General features: G+C 41.9%; 1 protein-coding gene across 9 annotated transcripts in view; it reads right to left on the bottom strand.

Annotated features, from left to right (window-relative positions):
• Nucleotides 1–15,827, bottom strand: part of GPSM2 (G protein signaling modulator 2) — a 37,851-nt gene that overhangs the window by 3,088 nt on the left and 18,936 nt on the right. For 5 of the 9 annotated variants that reach the window (XM_083445175.1, XM_083445173.1, XM_083445177.1 and 2 more), the window contains 11 exons: nucleotides 15,687–15,822; nucleotides 14,761–14,903; nucleotides 12,773–12,896; nucleotides 11,730–11,845; nucleotides 10,368–10,523; nucleotides 8,162–8,270; nucleotides 6,485–6,614; nucleotides 5,532–5,602; nucleotides 3,699–3,872; nucleotides 3,044–3,194; nucleotides 2,737–2,954 (listed from right to left, as the gene is read on the bottom strand). In XM_083445175.1, the coding sequence (XP_083301301.1) occupies nucleotides 2,737–2,954; nucleotides 3,044–3,194; nucleotides 3,699–3,872; nucleotides 5,532–5,602; nucleotides 6,485–6,614; nucleotides 8,162–8,270; nucleotides 10,368–10,523; nucleotides 11,730–11,845; nucleotides 12,773–12,896; nucleotides 14,761–14,903; nucleotides 15,687–15,822 (1,528 nt within the window). Of the gene's footprint in view, nucleotides 1–206; nucleotides 2,232–2,660; nucleotides 2,955–3,043; nucleotides 3,195–3,698; nucleotides 3,873–5,531; nucleotides 5,603–6,484; nucleotides 6,615–8,161; nucleotides 8,271–10,367; nucleotides 10,524–11,729; nucleotides 11,846–12,772; nucleotides 12,897–14,760; nucleotides 14,904–15,686; nucleotides 15,823–15,827 lie in introns of those variants that run through there. The other 4 variants (XM_083445180.1, XM_083445174.1, XR_014512442.1 and 1 more) reach the window with 3 other exon arrangements.

The following is a 15,827-nucleotide window of genomic DNA, read 5'->3' as shown; positions in this document are numbered from 1 at the left end:
TTTTTGTACCTTTCATGATAGGAAAAGTGTGACACAAGAACAAAATAGTTTCAAATTTTCCTAATCTACCGCATTTTTCACTCCACAAGACGCACTTTTTTCCTCTTAAAAACTAAGGGGAAGTGTCTGTGCGCCTTATGGATCGAATGTGTGGTCCCTGGGGCTGGGGGGGGGGCGTGTTCCGGGATTCCCTGCCAGCCCCGACAAGCTCTGGGAGCAGCGGGAAGGCTGCGTGCAGCTGCTCCCTGAGCTGCTCTTTGGGGCTGGAGCGGGGGGGGGGGGACGGGGACTCGGTCTTCCCCAGCCAGCCCCGACAAGCTCCTTAGCAGCTCTGTGGCAGCCCGTGAAGCCTCCGCAGGGCAGCGGGGAGCCTTCATCCCGCTGCCTGTGGAGCGCGGCTATCCCTGGCTTTTGCGGGAGGTGGGGGGACAGAGCGAGGCTCTCTCACTTACCCCACCTCCTGCAAAAGCTAGGGATAGCTGTGTGTGCGGCCCTTGGGGGCTTTTCCCAACAGAGGGAGAAGGGCAGCCCGTCACTGACTTTTCCTCGGGGAAAGGTCTGCAAGCGCTGCACACACGCTCTGCGCGGCTCTTGAAAGGGAGCGCTGAGCAAAGCCTGGGATGCATACAGGCTCTACTCAGTGCTCCCTTTAAATAATATTTTTTTCTTGAATTCCCCCTCTAAAAACTAGGTGCGCCTTAATGGTCAGGTGCGCCTTATGGAGCGAAAAATACGGTATATTTTAACCATCTCTTCCTACTAGACCCTTAGTCTATGAGCTCTTTGTTTGTAATAGTCAGTTATGTCATGGAAAGACTCTAGAGCTTCTTTTGCATTTTGTCCTTATGAAGTCAGAGCACTTTAGATAAAAACTGAATTACCCAGTTTGCTTATAATCTGCAAGGCCCTCCAAGCCTCCTTCACTATATTATGTTCGCCACTCCTTCACCTTGTCAAGAAATGTGTTCAATAGTCTGCAAATATTTTGCACATTTTAGGTAATTTAATAATATCACTTGCTTTATAGTAAACTTTATTTCAACTGAAATAACTTTCCTCCCTTGCACAGGATTCACAGCTAGTTGTTAGATGCTTGGGAAGTAGGGCTGGCCGCTGTCAGGTTTTCTATATTACAATGTATCACCAGCCAAACATTACAGTCTGGCGTCAATGCAGCTTGTTCCCAGTGCTGGGGGAGGAGTAAGTCCCTCCAGCCCCAACACCTGGTGTGGAGAGAACATGTGCTGCCCATCTGGGGGGCACAAAGGTTTTACCCCCCCCCCCAGCTGACCAAGCCCCATGTCCCCCCAGCTCACAGGGCGCTTTTTTGTACTGCATTGCCCCATAAGACCCCTCATCTGACTGCCTTCGCCCTGGTGGGTGGGGGTCTGCCTTTCCTCCCAGTGTGGTGAGTCACCCTGGGAGTAAAGATGCAGTGCACCCGTTGGGCTGGGAGAAAGAGATAACCCCTTCTGCCAAGGTGCCTGCCTCACCACCACCTTGGCATGTGTGGGCTACCTCTTTTGGGGTGCACAGCTGCCTGCCCCTCAGCAGACAAAATCTAGCAGAGCAGCCACCACGTCTCTGCCTTGTGTGAGCCAGAGTGGGGGCTCCCTTAGACTTCTCCGCTGCAGGGCAGGCAGCCAAGGGAGGAACAAGCTAGCTTGCCCTCAGTTGTACGATGGCCAGAGTGCAATGGTGGCTTCACCTGGTGGTATATTGCGTGTGAAACTGCCACCAGTGCCCGGCTGCAGTTTGATTTTCCTTTGGCACACTGGTGGCAAAGGGACTCCAGAGTGGTCTAGCCCTCATACCGGTCCTGGGCTGATATTGATACAGAAAACTCCTTTCAATCCAGGCTTTTAAAACAAAATCCTAGAGACATGTAGTGTCATTTCAACAGGGAGGAAAAAAATGAGATTTCATAAGAAATCTGCAATTGTGAGGGTCAGGCAAAGTCTGTTCAGAAGCTGAGAAATGTGCAGAGGGCTGTATTCTCAAGTCAGAGCATGTTCTCTGCTTATTTCTCATCCAACCAACTTAGATTGCTTATAAATCCAGTAAGTTGAGTTCAAGTATTCCTTATCTGCTTACAGCATTTTGGCAAGCCATTTGATTTTAAGAATATATCTGAGGGTGACTCACCACAAGCTTTGTTAAAAATGCTAAGATTTATCAGAGAGCATTCATTAACTTTTTAATCAAAAAAAAACATTAAGAACCCACTGAAACTACCGTATTTTTCGCTCTACTGGACGCACTGGACCATTGGACGCACCGGACCATAGGAGGGGGAGAACAGCATCAAAGATCCCTGAAGCCTTTGGAGCGCAGCGCCCTGCTGCCCTGCAGAGGCTTTGCGCGCAGCCGTCCCCAAGCTAGAAGAGCGAGACTGAGCCCTCCGTCTCGCTGTTCTGGCTTGGGAACAGCCTTGCTGGCCTCTGCAGGAGAGCGGGGTGAAGGCACCCCGATGTCCTGGAGAGGCTTTGCGTGCAGCCGTCCCCAAGCCAGAACAGCAAGACGGAGCCCTCCACAGTGCTCCGTCTCCCTGTTCTGCCTTTCGGCTTAGCGGTGCAGCCTGCATTCGCTCTATAGGACGCACACACATTTCCCCTTAATTTTTGGAGGGGAAAAGGTGCGTCCTATAGAGCGAAAAATACGGTAGATGGCACCATCATACTGCATAAAGTTTACAAAACATGACATACTATGTAGAGCACCATTTACAAGACTTACCTGATATTTTATCAAAATGTCAAAGAAGTCATCATCTGGTTCACTATTGCTACTGGCCATCAAGCGGCCAAGGACCGATTGACTGTTGCGCTGATTAAGACGAAGTCCTGGTAAATCACTGGCATTGGCTCGCTGATCATCTAGACGTCTACTCTGAGAGCTAGCAAGAAGATCTAGAAATTCATCAGTGTGAGGTGAGACCATGGACGTAGAAAAGGCTGCAGAAAGATGAAGAAGAAAATAATTATGCTGCTTTTATTCTATTCTGTCAGAAGGTGGGAATTATACACATTTTAAAACTAATTACATTTCTTCAATGTTCTTGATGGTGCAGAAGAAGCTGTCACTGCCAGTCTGTTCCTGTCCTGGAAACAATACCGTTGATCATCCATTCTGTTGCTCTGAAATCGACTTAGCAAGTCAAAGAACCCTTCATCTCCAGGCACATCAGGGCTGTTCTTTTAAGAAGTCAGATAAAAAAATAGTTAGGCCAAAGTTATACTGGTTACTTTTGAAGACAATAGGAGAGATTTTTCCTCTACCCGTGTTACAAAAAAAGCTACGCACAAATAAATAGCATGGGAAAGAGGGAGGGAAGAAGAGCCAATGAAGGCTAAGACGCTAGCATCAATTTCTATCCTAACAAAGCCAGCACAGTATTTGAGCAGCTGATACAGGTTTTATAAGCAAATGTTTAGTTCTCATTCCAACCCAACAAAATTTTCCAATGGATTTTTCCACCCAAATCCTAACCATGCTTATTTAGAAAATATCCACTGAGCTTGATGAGAAGTGCTTCCTAAGAAGTATGTTTAGAATTGCCTTCATCCTGAGCATTAATCATGATGCTAAGATTTTTTTTAACTCAAGCAAACAAGTTAAACCAACATGCTTCTAAAAAAGGTTTTCAAACTATAATTTTAAGATTTCTTTCAAGCAATTAAATATTTATTCACAAATACCTTCTGTGAACTTAGTCGGTGGTCAATAGAATTACTAGCATCCTGAAGCACTTTAGAAGATGTGATGTTTTTGTATTTTTTGCCTTTTAACCGATTTACAAAGTGTAGTTTTGCTGAAGGTTTAGGAACTAGTGGTTTCTGTTTGGCCAGAATTTCACTGTTCCAGTCCTGAACCTAGAGAACAAGGGACAATGTATATCAAGAAACTATCCAGAAGAAAGTCTCTCATTCAGGCACAAAATACTACTACCTGCCTTAATTTTCACACTACTAACACTGAAGTGGCTTGTTTAATTTGGGTCAATATCTCCACAGAGCTTGAAAAATTCAAGTACCTCATATCAAAACAGGAAGAAGCCTGCTATGGCAACAAATCCTACACTCTTGAAGTTCTAAGCAGCCTTCCAAGTTAGAACATTACAAGCGATATCCACTACAACCTGTTTCACTATAATAGACATGCAAATTTTGGGCAAGAGGGTAGTCACATTTTCCCAGGGACAAGATACTGCCGCTTTTAATGTTTCTTTGTGACACTGCACTACATTCAGGAAAGTAGTATGGATCCCAGGTATTACTTAGCTATGCTAAACTAACTGTCCAGGATAAATTTTTAAGACCTAAAATTAAGTTCATGCAGTGATGCCAATTCCTTCTTCATTATACTAATTGTACATCACACTTTCCCTGCTTAAATTAGCTCTGCCTCCTTAGATTGTTCCTGAACTACAGATACACACAAGTATTCTGAATTTTTAAATATCCCATTTCTGCGTACAGATCAAGTGCAGCAAAAAGGAGAGACCCCAGGCAAATGGGGGGGGGGTGGAGGCACAAGGGGTGGCAGGAAGCAGAAGCAAAGAGGAGACAGTGGAACAACAGATGAACTTCTATATTTTTAACTTTTTCTCCTACCCTTTGAGTCCCCATGTGTGGAGACTAAGGGTGGTATTCAACGAAGTTTTGCTTGGGGTAGGCCTACTGAAATTAATGGACCAAACTTAATCATGGTCACTATTTTCAATGGGAACATCAAACTGCACAGCAATCAGTCATCATTCCATCTTGCTTAGGATGTACTTGTGTACCCTTCATTTCCAGTTGCATGCCTCAATTACAGAACCATACATTATTACCCTTAATACTGTTCTACTCATATATCTTCTCTCTCTTTCAGTGCTATTTCTGGTATTTCCAATGTAGTCATCTTCTGTAAACAATGGCTTAATAAATAACCCACAGCACTCAAGACAAAGGGAAGAAAAATATTTTCTATCCCTGATATGTAGTCAATCAACTAAATCTCTGCTTCAGTTTAGCTGATTTGGTCTACAGATCATAAACATCAAATACAGCATAAGGTATTGACAACCTCAGGGGAGGGGGAGAAGGCTACAGATGCACACACAAGTGGTGCCATTTATTGCCAGATTCACAATCAATCAGAAATAGTTAAAAATACAGATTTTGATTCTCCCATTTTGACCAAAATCACTTCCTGCATAACTTGTTCTGGCTAGTCTAACATCCAAAGGTTGCCACTGCAGAGGACTGGTCAGTGAGGAGCACTGCTACCAGAGACCTGACCCCCCACCACTCACCAGGAAAGAGGGGGGGACAAAGCAGCAGGCAAGTCAGCACTATGCAGGCACGTAGATGGGAGTGCCACAACCTCCACATCCCCTCTCCCTATAGCTTGAATGACAATTAAGACTAATGTGCTGAATCCATATTAAGTTAATAATGCCTAGCTGAATTCCATTTCCTGTAAAATCAGTGGGAGCTAATGTAGTCCGGATCCAACCCATAAAATATGTTCAGCCAGTCACCAACCTTTTCAGGAGTAAGCTTCATAAGTTCCATGTTTTCCATACTATGGCGGCGTCCTACTCGGGGTCTTGCACCTTAAGATAGAAAAATAGTTTATTTTGAAGGAAAGCTTCATAACAAGTACAATGAGGGTAAATTACCTGGACCTTCTAAAGTCTAATGACCAACAAATAACATTACTACTTGAGACTAATAATTGAATTAGAACTCACCTACATGCAAGGTAAGATTTAATTATGTATTTATTTCCCACTTTTCACCTGAAGGTCCCAAAGCAGGTTACAGCATAATATAAAAATAACTTATAACCATAAAAATAAGGTGGCTCCTAAAAACATAAACCTGAAGTGTCAAAATCCAAGGTGCTGCTTCAGCATTCCCTGAAAGCTATATAATGAAGTTGCCAGATACAACTCAGTGGGGAGTTCCACAGCTTAGTGGCCACCACAGAGAATGCCCTGTCACAGGCCACAACCACCCCAAGCCTCAAATGGTGGAGGAACTACCAAGAGGACCCTCTCTGCTAATCTCAGCAGGGTCTGTAAGGAATTAGGCGGTCTTTCAGATATTTAGGGTATTTTGTAATGTGTGTGTGTGTGTGTGTGTGTGTGTGGTGTTGGGGCTGAGAGGTGCTCTACAGTGGATTTCACCGGGGGAGGGTCACCAATAATTATCTCCTAGTTCTGCTGAGGGACTCCACTGTATAGGTGTGCTTATAAAAGAAAAATGGCTTGTTTTTCCCCCCAAAACAGTTTCTAAAACCAGAATATAAGAACAGACCCAGTATTGAAGATTAAGGATTGCAAAACTTTTTCCCTATTGCATTGCAAATATATAGTCTTAAACTTTCCCCAAGTAAAATGAGAGGTATATCTCACAAAATATCAGCCTATCTATGAGTGTTGAAGATTAATTAAGATAAATCTTAATAAATAATCATGGAAGTTTATACTTACCATTCACGCTATGATCTAGAATTTGATTTTCTGTCATCATTGAACTGTTTGTGCTGAAACTTAGGCCAAGCACCATTTGTAGATCTGAGAGGTTAAGTTTAGCTGTTAGTTCTCCAGTTTTATCTCCCACCTGCAATCAAAAGCATTTCGTAATTTCATATCCATACTGAATAAGTTCCTGTATACACTATCCACAAATATGTAAACCCCAGTCCTTGAACTTCTGAGGCGGCTTCCGTTTTGAGTTTCCCTATTGTACTGAGGATTATAGGGGATTGGAATGCTAAAGTAGGGAGTCAAGAGATAAAAGGAACAACTGGCAAGTTTGGCCTTGGAGTTCAAAAGGAAGCAGGGCAAAGGCTAATAGAGTTCTGCCAAGATAACAAGCTGGTCATCACAAACACTCTTTTCCAACAACACAAGAGACGACTCTACACATAGACATCACCAGATGGGCAGCATCGAAATCAGATTAATTATATTCTCTGCAGCCAAAGATGGAGAAGCTCTATACAGTCAGCAAAAACAAGACCTGGAGCTGACTGTGGCTCAGATCATCAGCTTCTTATAGCAAAATTCAAGCTTAAACTGAAGAAAGTAGGAAAAACCACTGGGCCGGTAAGTTACAATCTAAGTCAAATCCCTTATGAATACACAGTGGAAGTGAGGAACAGGTTTAAGGATTTAGATTTGGTGGACAGAGTGCCTGAAGAAATATGGATGGAGGCTCGTAACATTATACAGGAGGCAGCAACTAAAACAATCCCAATGAAAAGGAAATGCAAGAAAGCAAAGTGGCTGTCCAGCGAGGCCTTGCAAAATATGGTCTGAAGCTCAACATCAAAAAAACGAAAATCATGGCCACTGGGCCCATCACCTCCTGGCAAATAGAAGGGGAAGAAATGGAGGCAGTGAGAGATTTTACTTTCTTGGGCTCCATGATCACTACAGATGGTGACAGCAGCCACAAAATTAAAAGACGCCAGCTCCTTGGGAGAAAGGCAATGGCAAACCTAGACAAGATCTTAAAAAGCAGAGACATCACCTTGCCAACAAAGGTCCGTATAGTAAAAGCCATAGTTTTCCCAGTAGTGATGTATGGAAGTGAGAGCTGGACCATAAAGAAGGCTGATCGCCGAAGAATTGATGCTTTTGAACTGTGGTGCTGGAGGATACTCTTGAGAGTCCCATGGACTGCAAGAAGATCAAACGTATCCATTCTTAAGGAAATCAGCCCTGAGTGCTCACTGGAAGGACAGATCGTGAAGCTGAGGCTCCAATACTTTGGCCACCTCATGAGAAGAGAAGACTCCCTGGAAAAGACCCTGATGTTGGGAAAGATTGAGGGCACAAGAAGAAGGGGACGACAGAGGACAAGATGGTTGGACAGTGTTCTTGAAGCTACCAGCATGAGTTTGACTAAACTGCGGGAGGCAGTGGAAGATAGGAGTGCCTGGCGTGCTCTGGTCCATGGGGTCACGAAGAGTCGGACATGACTAAACAACAACAACAACATTGTACTGAGGCTTCCATATTGAGTTTCGGTTTTCAAACATTTTGAAACTCCAACGGTCTTCCGGAACGGATTACGTTCGAAAACTAAGGTTCCACTGTATATGCATACTTATTTTTTATAAAAAGAGTATACCATAAACAACTTGTAATATGACCACCTACCTCTCTCGAAATGTCTAAATGCTTTTCGGCATAGTGCATAGCTTGTTCATGGTTCCCCAGGGCTGTGTATGCATTCCCCAAACTCCAGCACGCTCTTCCTTCACCAATTCTGAAACACAGTTCAACAGCATGACACTTATTAAATGCTCCATACATTAGCTTTCTAACTGACTTAAACGAGTAAGGACCCATTCCTATACTAGTCAGTTCATATGCCACAGTAAACCAGTTAATAGTTTAATGCTAATGCACTGATCTGTGCCACTTTGTACTCCCCACTAGCACATGTGAGAAACAAATCATGATCCTTGGCTTAGCTTTATGTCTGAACCAGAGACCATGTTTCATTTAAACAAACCACTATCGGCCATAAGAACATAAGAGCCTGATGCATCAGGCCAATCCTTTATCTAGTCCAGCATCCTGTTCTTGCTAGCCAACTAGATGCCTGTGGGAAACCTTTAAGCAGGATCTGAGCACAATAACATTCACTCCTGCAGTTCTCAGTCACTGCCTCCTGTGGGAGCAAGTTCCATAGTTTAACTATGTGCTGTGTGAAGGACTTTTTTTTATCTACCCTTAATCTTCCAACATTCAATTCTAGTGTTATCAAAGAGGGAAAAGCACTTTTCTCCATCCACTTTCTTCACTCCCCACCCAAAGAAGCATCCTGAGCATGCAGGCATAAATAACTGTTCTTCCCTCAAGGAATGGGTCCTTTCTAAGGAAATTTTTTCCTCTTCTTCTGACACTCTCCTTCCCAGAAATCCTCATTCTCCCTAACAGCAGGACAGCTCTCAGTGTGGAAGTGGGACACAACTATAGTATCCCCGTGTGTCTCATTCACAGAGTTTTCTGCCTCTCTTAGCTTTCTTGGTCTGCCACCTTAGCTTCAAGGGAATGAGCTTATTCCAAGAGAACCAGGTGCTCATTGCACTTTGGACACACCCGTGACTTCTGCCCAAAAGGGAGATAGCTGTACATGTGACTAGACAGTGTAAAACACTGAAAAGCCCCCACACCCCTGCTGACATTCCAGTTGCAGGGGTTACTTTTACTGAGAGTTCAGGTTTACTTTAGTTAAAGGAAAGGAGGGGCAGAGAGTCGTGTGCCCTGGCCTCCTTGCCCTGCTGCTAAATCTGCACATCTGCTTGACTCACCTTGATGCTTTGTCAGCTGGGGCTCCCTCCAGCTCACTAAGTTGCTACAAATTTACATGCCTAGCTTTCTTCCAGCTACCATAGTAGTCAGTGAAGTCAGGAGGTGTGGCTCAAATTTGGTTAGCCCCCTAGGAATGGGGAGAGAACAATGGGCAGTGGCTGTTGAATCAACTAGTCCTCCTAGTGGTGCAGCACTGAAACTGCTGGCACATTTGCAAAGCTAAGCAGCATTCAGTATAGGTTCAAATAGGAGGAGGGCCATGTGTTGAGATTCTGTGCATTGCAGGGGGTTGGACTAGACGACCCTCAGGATCCCTTCCAACTCTTCTGTGATTCCTTCCCTTCCTGAGAGGAAGTCCTGTTTACACGCTCTTAGTAATGCTACTGAACGAAGCTAACTAGCTTTTATTTTTGTTTTATTTACTGGCAACAACACACTTAACACCGTCAGTCAACAAATGCATTACTTTATGGTCTCTGCAGAGGGGATCCATTTCTCTTTGCTTCATATGTTAACTGTAGAGAATCAGAAGTATGAGCACGCATACTTCCACAAGCTGCTCAATTAAAGTAATACTTAAATGAATTGGTTCTCAGTAACAGTTTATATTCAATTTGAATATACAAAATCTCATTAATGCACAATTTCAATTAAAAGCCCTAAAGCTACATAATACAAAGCTTAGTGACAGAAAGCTGGCTAATCCCAATGCAAATCTCACAACTTTTAAAAATCATTAGTGCTTATTGAAGTTTCCAGAGTTGTATTTAGATATTGAACCCAGGCTTTTGTTTCTGAAGTAGCACATCAAAGGACAAGTCACTGCACAAAACTGAAGGGAATTTTCAAAAGAGTTTATGATATGGCATGGTCACCTACAGTTCAAAAGGGTGGAGGGGAAAATCCCAAGGGGCAGGGGCAGGTTCTTAGGCACCTTTGGACCTTTGTCTATTTGAATAGGACCATTATTCTATAGGAACTTAATTTTATACCCTCAAAAAGATCTCTCTCTTGTTAATGAACAGTGGACTTTTAAAAGCCTTACCTATCATTCAGTTCTTCAGCAATTGCCAAGTGTTTCAGATGATAATCGATGGCCTTTTCATAGTCTTGAAGTAAAGTATATGTATTCCCAAGGCTGTAGCAAGCTTGTGCTTCTACAGCCCGGTCTGTAAGCTGCCTGGCGAGCTGCAGTGTTTTCCTAAAAGTACAAACAGCTAGAAATAATCTTCGCTTACATGACTAACAAGAATGTATCTGCATATAGTTCAAGTGGCTCTCAATGTTTAATATACAAATATAAGCCTATACAAAGCTAATTATCTCCCCATTTCCAAAACAGTCTTTTTCCTTAGACAAATAGTATATATGCATAAACAAACATACAATGGGTCTTTATCAATCAATCTCTATTGTTTAGACTAGAAGTCACAACAAAGAAATAAATAAAATAGTAATAACTTCAACAAAACAATATAATTTATTTATCATGCTACTGAGAGGGCAGAAAACTGGCTCAAAATTTAGAAGCTGCCAAAGGAAATATCACCACTGCTAACAGGGTCATCCTACTTTGCAGTTCAGACCAATTAGGTTTCCCATCAACAGATAGATCTAAGGATTTTGTATAAACTGCAGAAAAAACAGGTCAATCAAATAATGGGGTACATTTTCCACAGAACCAGTGCTGCAGTCTAAAGCCATAGGGTAAGAACACATAAACACAGGAAGTCAGACCATTGGTCCATGTGGCTCAGGGCTTGTCTACAGTGAATGGCAGCAGCTCTTCCAAGGTTCCAGGCAGAGGACATTCCCAGCCTTAATGGGAAATGCTAGGCATTAAACCTTGGACCTTCTGCACACACAAGCAGATGCTCTACCATTGACCATTCCCAAAATATTGGTATTTTCCTAAAATGATATTCTAAAACATGTCGTTTGTTAGATCCTTAGATGGGTTAAGATAGTTTAGAGCATTAAAAAATGTAAGAAGAGCTTGCTGAATCAAGCCAATGGCCCATCTTGTTCTCACAGCGGCACAGATTGTTTATATGTTCTAATAAAAACTGGTTTTGAGGGTCTTAATTTTCAGGGGGGGGGGGGGGACTGCCAATACTGACCTTTTGAAAAGATCTTAACTAAACTCAGGAAAGAGGAAACAACTAATCAATATTCAAATAAAACATCTAAATCTGAAAGTAGCTTCAGATTTGGAATTAGAAATAGGAAATCCAGGCTCACACAAATATAATATTCTCTGGGTAGTCCAGGGCAAGTTATATCTGAATCTAACCTACCAGATAGGCTAAAATCTGAAGGATTATAAATTTATAATTAAAACTTGAAAGATTGGAAAACTTATGAAAATAATACTTTGGTTAGGTAATTAAACAATATATTGACTAACTTGTAGTATTCGGCAGCAGTTTCAAATTCTCCAAGGAAAATATAAGCATTTCCAAGATTGCTATAGGCTCTTCTTTCAGCAGCTCTATCACCAAATTCTTTTGCAATTAAAAGGCGCTGAAAAAGAAAGGTTCTGTTGTCAAATACTGTGAATTTTTGATAGACAACTACCTCCTCTGGAATAGTTAGGAACCCATATGCCCACTACTGTGTCCTGAAAGAACGAACAGTAACTCTTTCCTGAAAAATTCAAAGTAAAACAACTTTTAAATTCTCAAGTCTGCTATTTGTAATGGTTCATACTGATATCCAGTAAGTAGTTATGAACTGTAAAAGGATGGAATTTAATATGTAGCACAAAATTTTAGAATCCCAGGTTACTGATTTCAAATAAACCTTAATGTCATAGCTGTCAACTTTTCCCTTTTCTTGTGAGGAATCCTATTCGGAATAAGGGAATTTCCCTTTAAAAAGGGAAACGTTGACAGCTATGCTTACTGTGGGTTTCTTTTAATAAAAAAATCAGCTATTTCTGCAGAACATACATTGTTACAGATTCTTTGTAAAGAGGAATCCTGAATAAACTATCTTTCATCACTAGGAGTTAACAGATGATAATAATAGTAATAGTAGCAATAATAAAAACCTGCTTTTTAAATGACAGGTGCAGAATACATCATGCTGGAAACTATCACTATATTCTGGCATGTCATGCACATAACACCAAGCCAAGGTTTCTTCAGCCAAAGTGTGGATTGTCTGAACCCAGCCCAGTTGACTAACAATTGTTTGTTTTCTGGCAATAAAGCCATGGTTTGTTCTTGGCTTATAGACTTATTTAGACTATTGTGTGGCATTATGTCTGAACCAAAAAGTCTTTGGCCATACCACCCCAGATGCTCACCAATCTATACAGCAAAGCAAGAGCAGTCAGAAAACAAACCAAGCTTGGGAGAAACAAGTCACGACTCTGCAGGATGACTTCTGGTTTGTTGAAACAAACCATGGGTTAGTGTTATACGTGAACACAGCACTCTCTTGTACCTGTTCATGGGCAGTAACAGCACTCCTGAAGTTGCCCAGAAGATAATGAGTATTCCCCAGGTTTCCATAGGCACGTCCCTGGGCTGCTCTATCACCCAGCTCTGTCACTAATGTCAAGTTCTCCCTATTTAACAGGGAAACAAAATAAAAACAATTAAAAGGTTTATGTTAGAAATGCATAACAATTAGCAGCCATGAAGGTGGCTGTTCTTCCTGCTCATGGAACTGACACGATGACCACAATACATTAATAACTTTTGCTAGAAGCAAAAGTTAGGTGGTTTAATGCTTTCACCCTCACAAGAGCCCTGATCCAAAGCTGTCCTTTTATTGCCTTCCAGAGATAGGAAGAGGGGCCTAACCCAACTTATTGTCATTCTGCCCTTGAAGAGCTGCTGCATATATAGGTGGTGACCACTTTGAACGTGTTCAACAGATGTGCGACTGCCAACATGTGGGTACCTGTGGACCTAGAAGAGGGCATAACAGGGCAAGGCAGGCTTATGTGCGCTTGAGCTAGAAACAAAACCTTGTGCAAAATGGTTGACACCTGTGCCTAAAGAGAGATTTTGGAGGCTTACAAACGTGTGGTCAGTTTGTTGAAGAGCAGAAATTCACCAAAACAGAATCTCATTTTCCTCCTCTCTGCATTGCGATATTCAGGAAAAATAGGGAGATGAGCAGAGGAAGCCATCAGTTATTAGAGGCTTTTCCATGCAAAAAAACATTTATATGAATCAAGCTTGTAAAAGTAGGGTGGTACACAGACTAAAGATTCAGTGGATGGCGTTTTTGATGAGAACAACAAGGTCTCTTTAACTATTGTTTTATAATTACTTTTCACATTACAACCTGGTTCGTTATCAGCTCATGGAAATGTACATTTTTGATAAAAACGTGGAAGAGAATAGACAAAATGAAAGCAAACTTGCTTCTCTTTGGGTACTGTTAAAAGTTTTTTCATTTTCCTCCTTCATAAATATATGTTCATGGTTTGAAATGGGATGTGTGTCACCAGACTGAAGCCAAATACTGTTGAAACCAGTGGTCAGCAGATCTCATGACTTGGGGTAGGAAAGTATTGATGGAGTTCAAATGGGAGTGACATGCAGGACTTTTCCATAAAGGCTGCACAGTGGTACCTCTGGATGTGAACGGGATCCGTTCCGGAGCCCTGTTCACATCCTGAGTAGTACATAACACACAACTGTGCGTGCCGCGTTTTGCCGCTTCCGTGCATGATGTCATTTTGAGCGTCTGCGCATGCAGTGAAACCTGGAAGTAACGCGTTCCGTTACTTCCGGGTCACCACAGAGTGTAGCCTGAAAACGCTCAACCTAAAGCATATTTATCCCGAGGTATGACTGTATATATATTTTCTTCCAAATTCAGTGAAACAACCTCAAAGTGAAATGCATTTAATGTGTGATAGCCCTTGCAGATTATTAAGAAGCAACAACCCATATAGTTTTGACTTGACAAGCCTTCATTGGCTTCTGGTACTGTTCCAGGTACAATGCAGGACTAAGTTTGGTAACTAATAAAATCTTGAACGAAACAGTACATACCATTGTGACTGCTATGATAAACTGAAAGTGTGTCCTACACTGTGCTCTCTGTGAATTAATTTCATTTTGATAAGGCACATAAACAGCTTTTATGACAGTTACTCTATAACTGTTGACATTTCCCTCCTTAGAAATTCATCAGCAAGTGCATTTTTATTGGCCAGATTTAAGCTGCAGCAGCTGGAGAGACAAGGTTCCATCTGAATGTTTCTTATGTTCTATTTTTGAAATTTATTTTTGTGTTTGGACTTTAACAAATATTCAAACAAAAAGAGCTTATTATATAGAGAAGGGGAATTAGAAACACAGTTTTGAAAGCATGTCTAATATAAAGCACATTTTAAAGGGATATAAAGACTATTTTAAGCTACATCAACTCCGCTTCCAAGAATAGTTCTCCCCGCTCCCTTTGTTACTTACTCATAATAATCTGCAGCTTTCCGCAATGCAGCTTTAACATCATCTGGAAACTCTCCTGGATCATGGGTACCTGCACAAGCTACACTTTTACCCTTGGAGTGATATACATTTCCAAGGTTATAAAGTGCTCTTGCTTCTCCAACCTAAAGAAGAAAAGGCTGGAAATGAATTTCAAACTTACTGCCTTATGAATGCTTTCAGTCAGACATATAAAAGCACATTTCTCAGCTATTCAACAATGGATGTCTTCCCATTTATACTAAGCAATCATTCCTTTCCTGCAATTCTGATGAGCCATTTCACCACAGCATTCCCCTAGAAAGCTCACTATATTTGCAAAAATGTTTTATCAGGTGCCACATCTGCAGACTACAGGAACTCCACAAAGACCTCTTTTAATGATCCAAACACATGCTACCTGGATCGGTAGGCACAAAACTTTCTTTTTAGACTATCAAAACAAGTTCTCAGGAATGTGCAGGTGCTACCAAGCACTTGGTTATGAACGATTTCCCATGGTTCATGCAACCGGCAGATTTCTACACCTATTTGCTTTTAACAAAGACGAATGGCATGAGAAGAGGTTAAGAAAAGCAAAATGATGAATGGTGTTTAAGACCAGTCTGGATTGGTACCCCAGATTTCCATAAAGGTTATAGAGAGCTAGAATGAGATGCTCTTTTGTTCTCTACACATCAAATGTATTATTACGACAGAGACAGTAAATGTGGTACCCTCCCGATTTTGTGGACTGAAACTCCCAATGGAGCAGGGGGGGCAAACAGTGGTATAAAGAGAATGGGGAACTGAACAAAACTGAAATCACTTGAACCAAATAAATCTTTAGCTATAACCTTGTTTAAAAGAACACTTCCTGTCTCTGCCGCCCCCCCCTTAACAGTGCTAAATATAGCAAGTGTTTTTACCTTGTCACTTAGCTCTCTAGAAATGTCGAGGTGCCTCTGACAGCGGACAATTGCTTCTTCATAATTTCCAAGGACCTTTAAGGTATTTCCCAAGTTTCCACTTGCTTTAGCTTCGCCTAACTGGTCCCCAATGGTTCTGAA

This window comes from Podarcis tiliguerta (assembly GCF_965153285.1).
Source record: "Podarcis tiliguerta genome assembly, chromosome: 6".
In the NCBI taxonomy this organism is placed as follows: Eukaryota; Metazoa; Chordata; class Lepidosauria; order Squamata; family Lacertidae; genus Podarcis; species Podarcis tiliguerta.
Note: the sequence above shows the minus strand (reverse complement) of the source record. Positions and strands in the feature narration are given on the sequence as shown.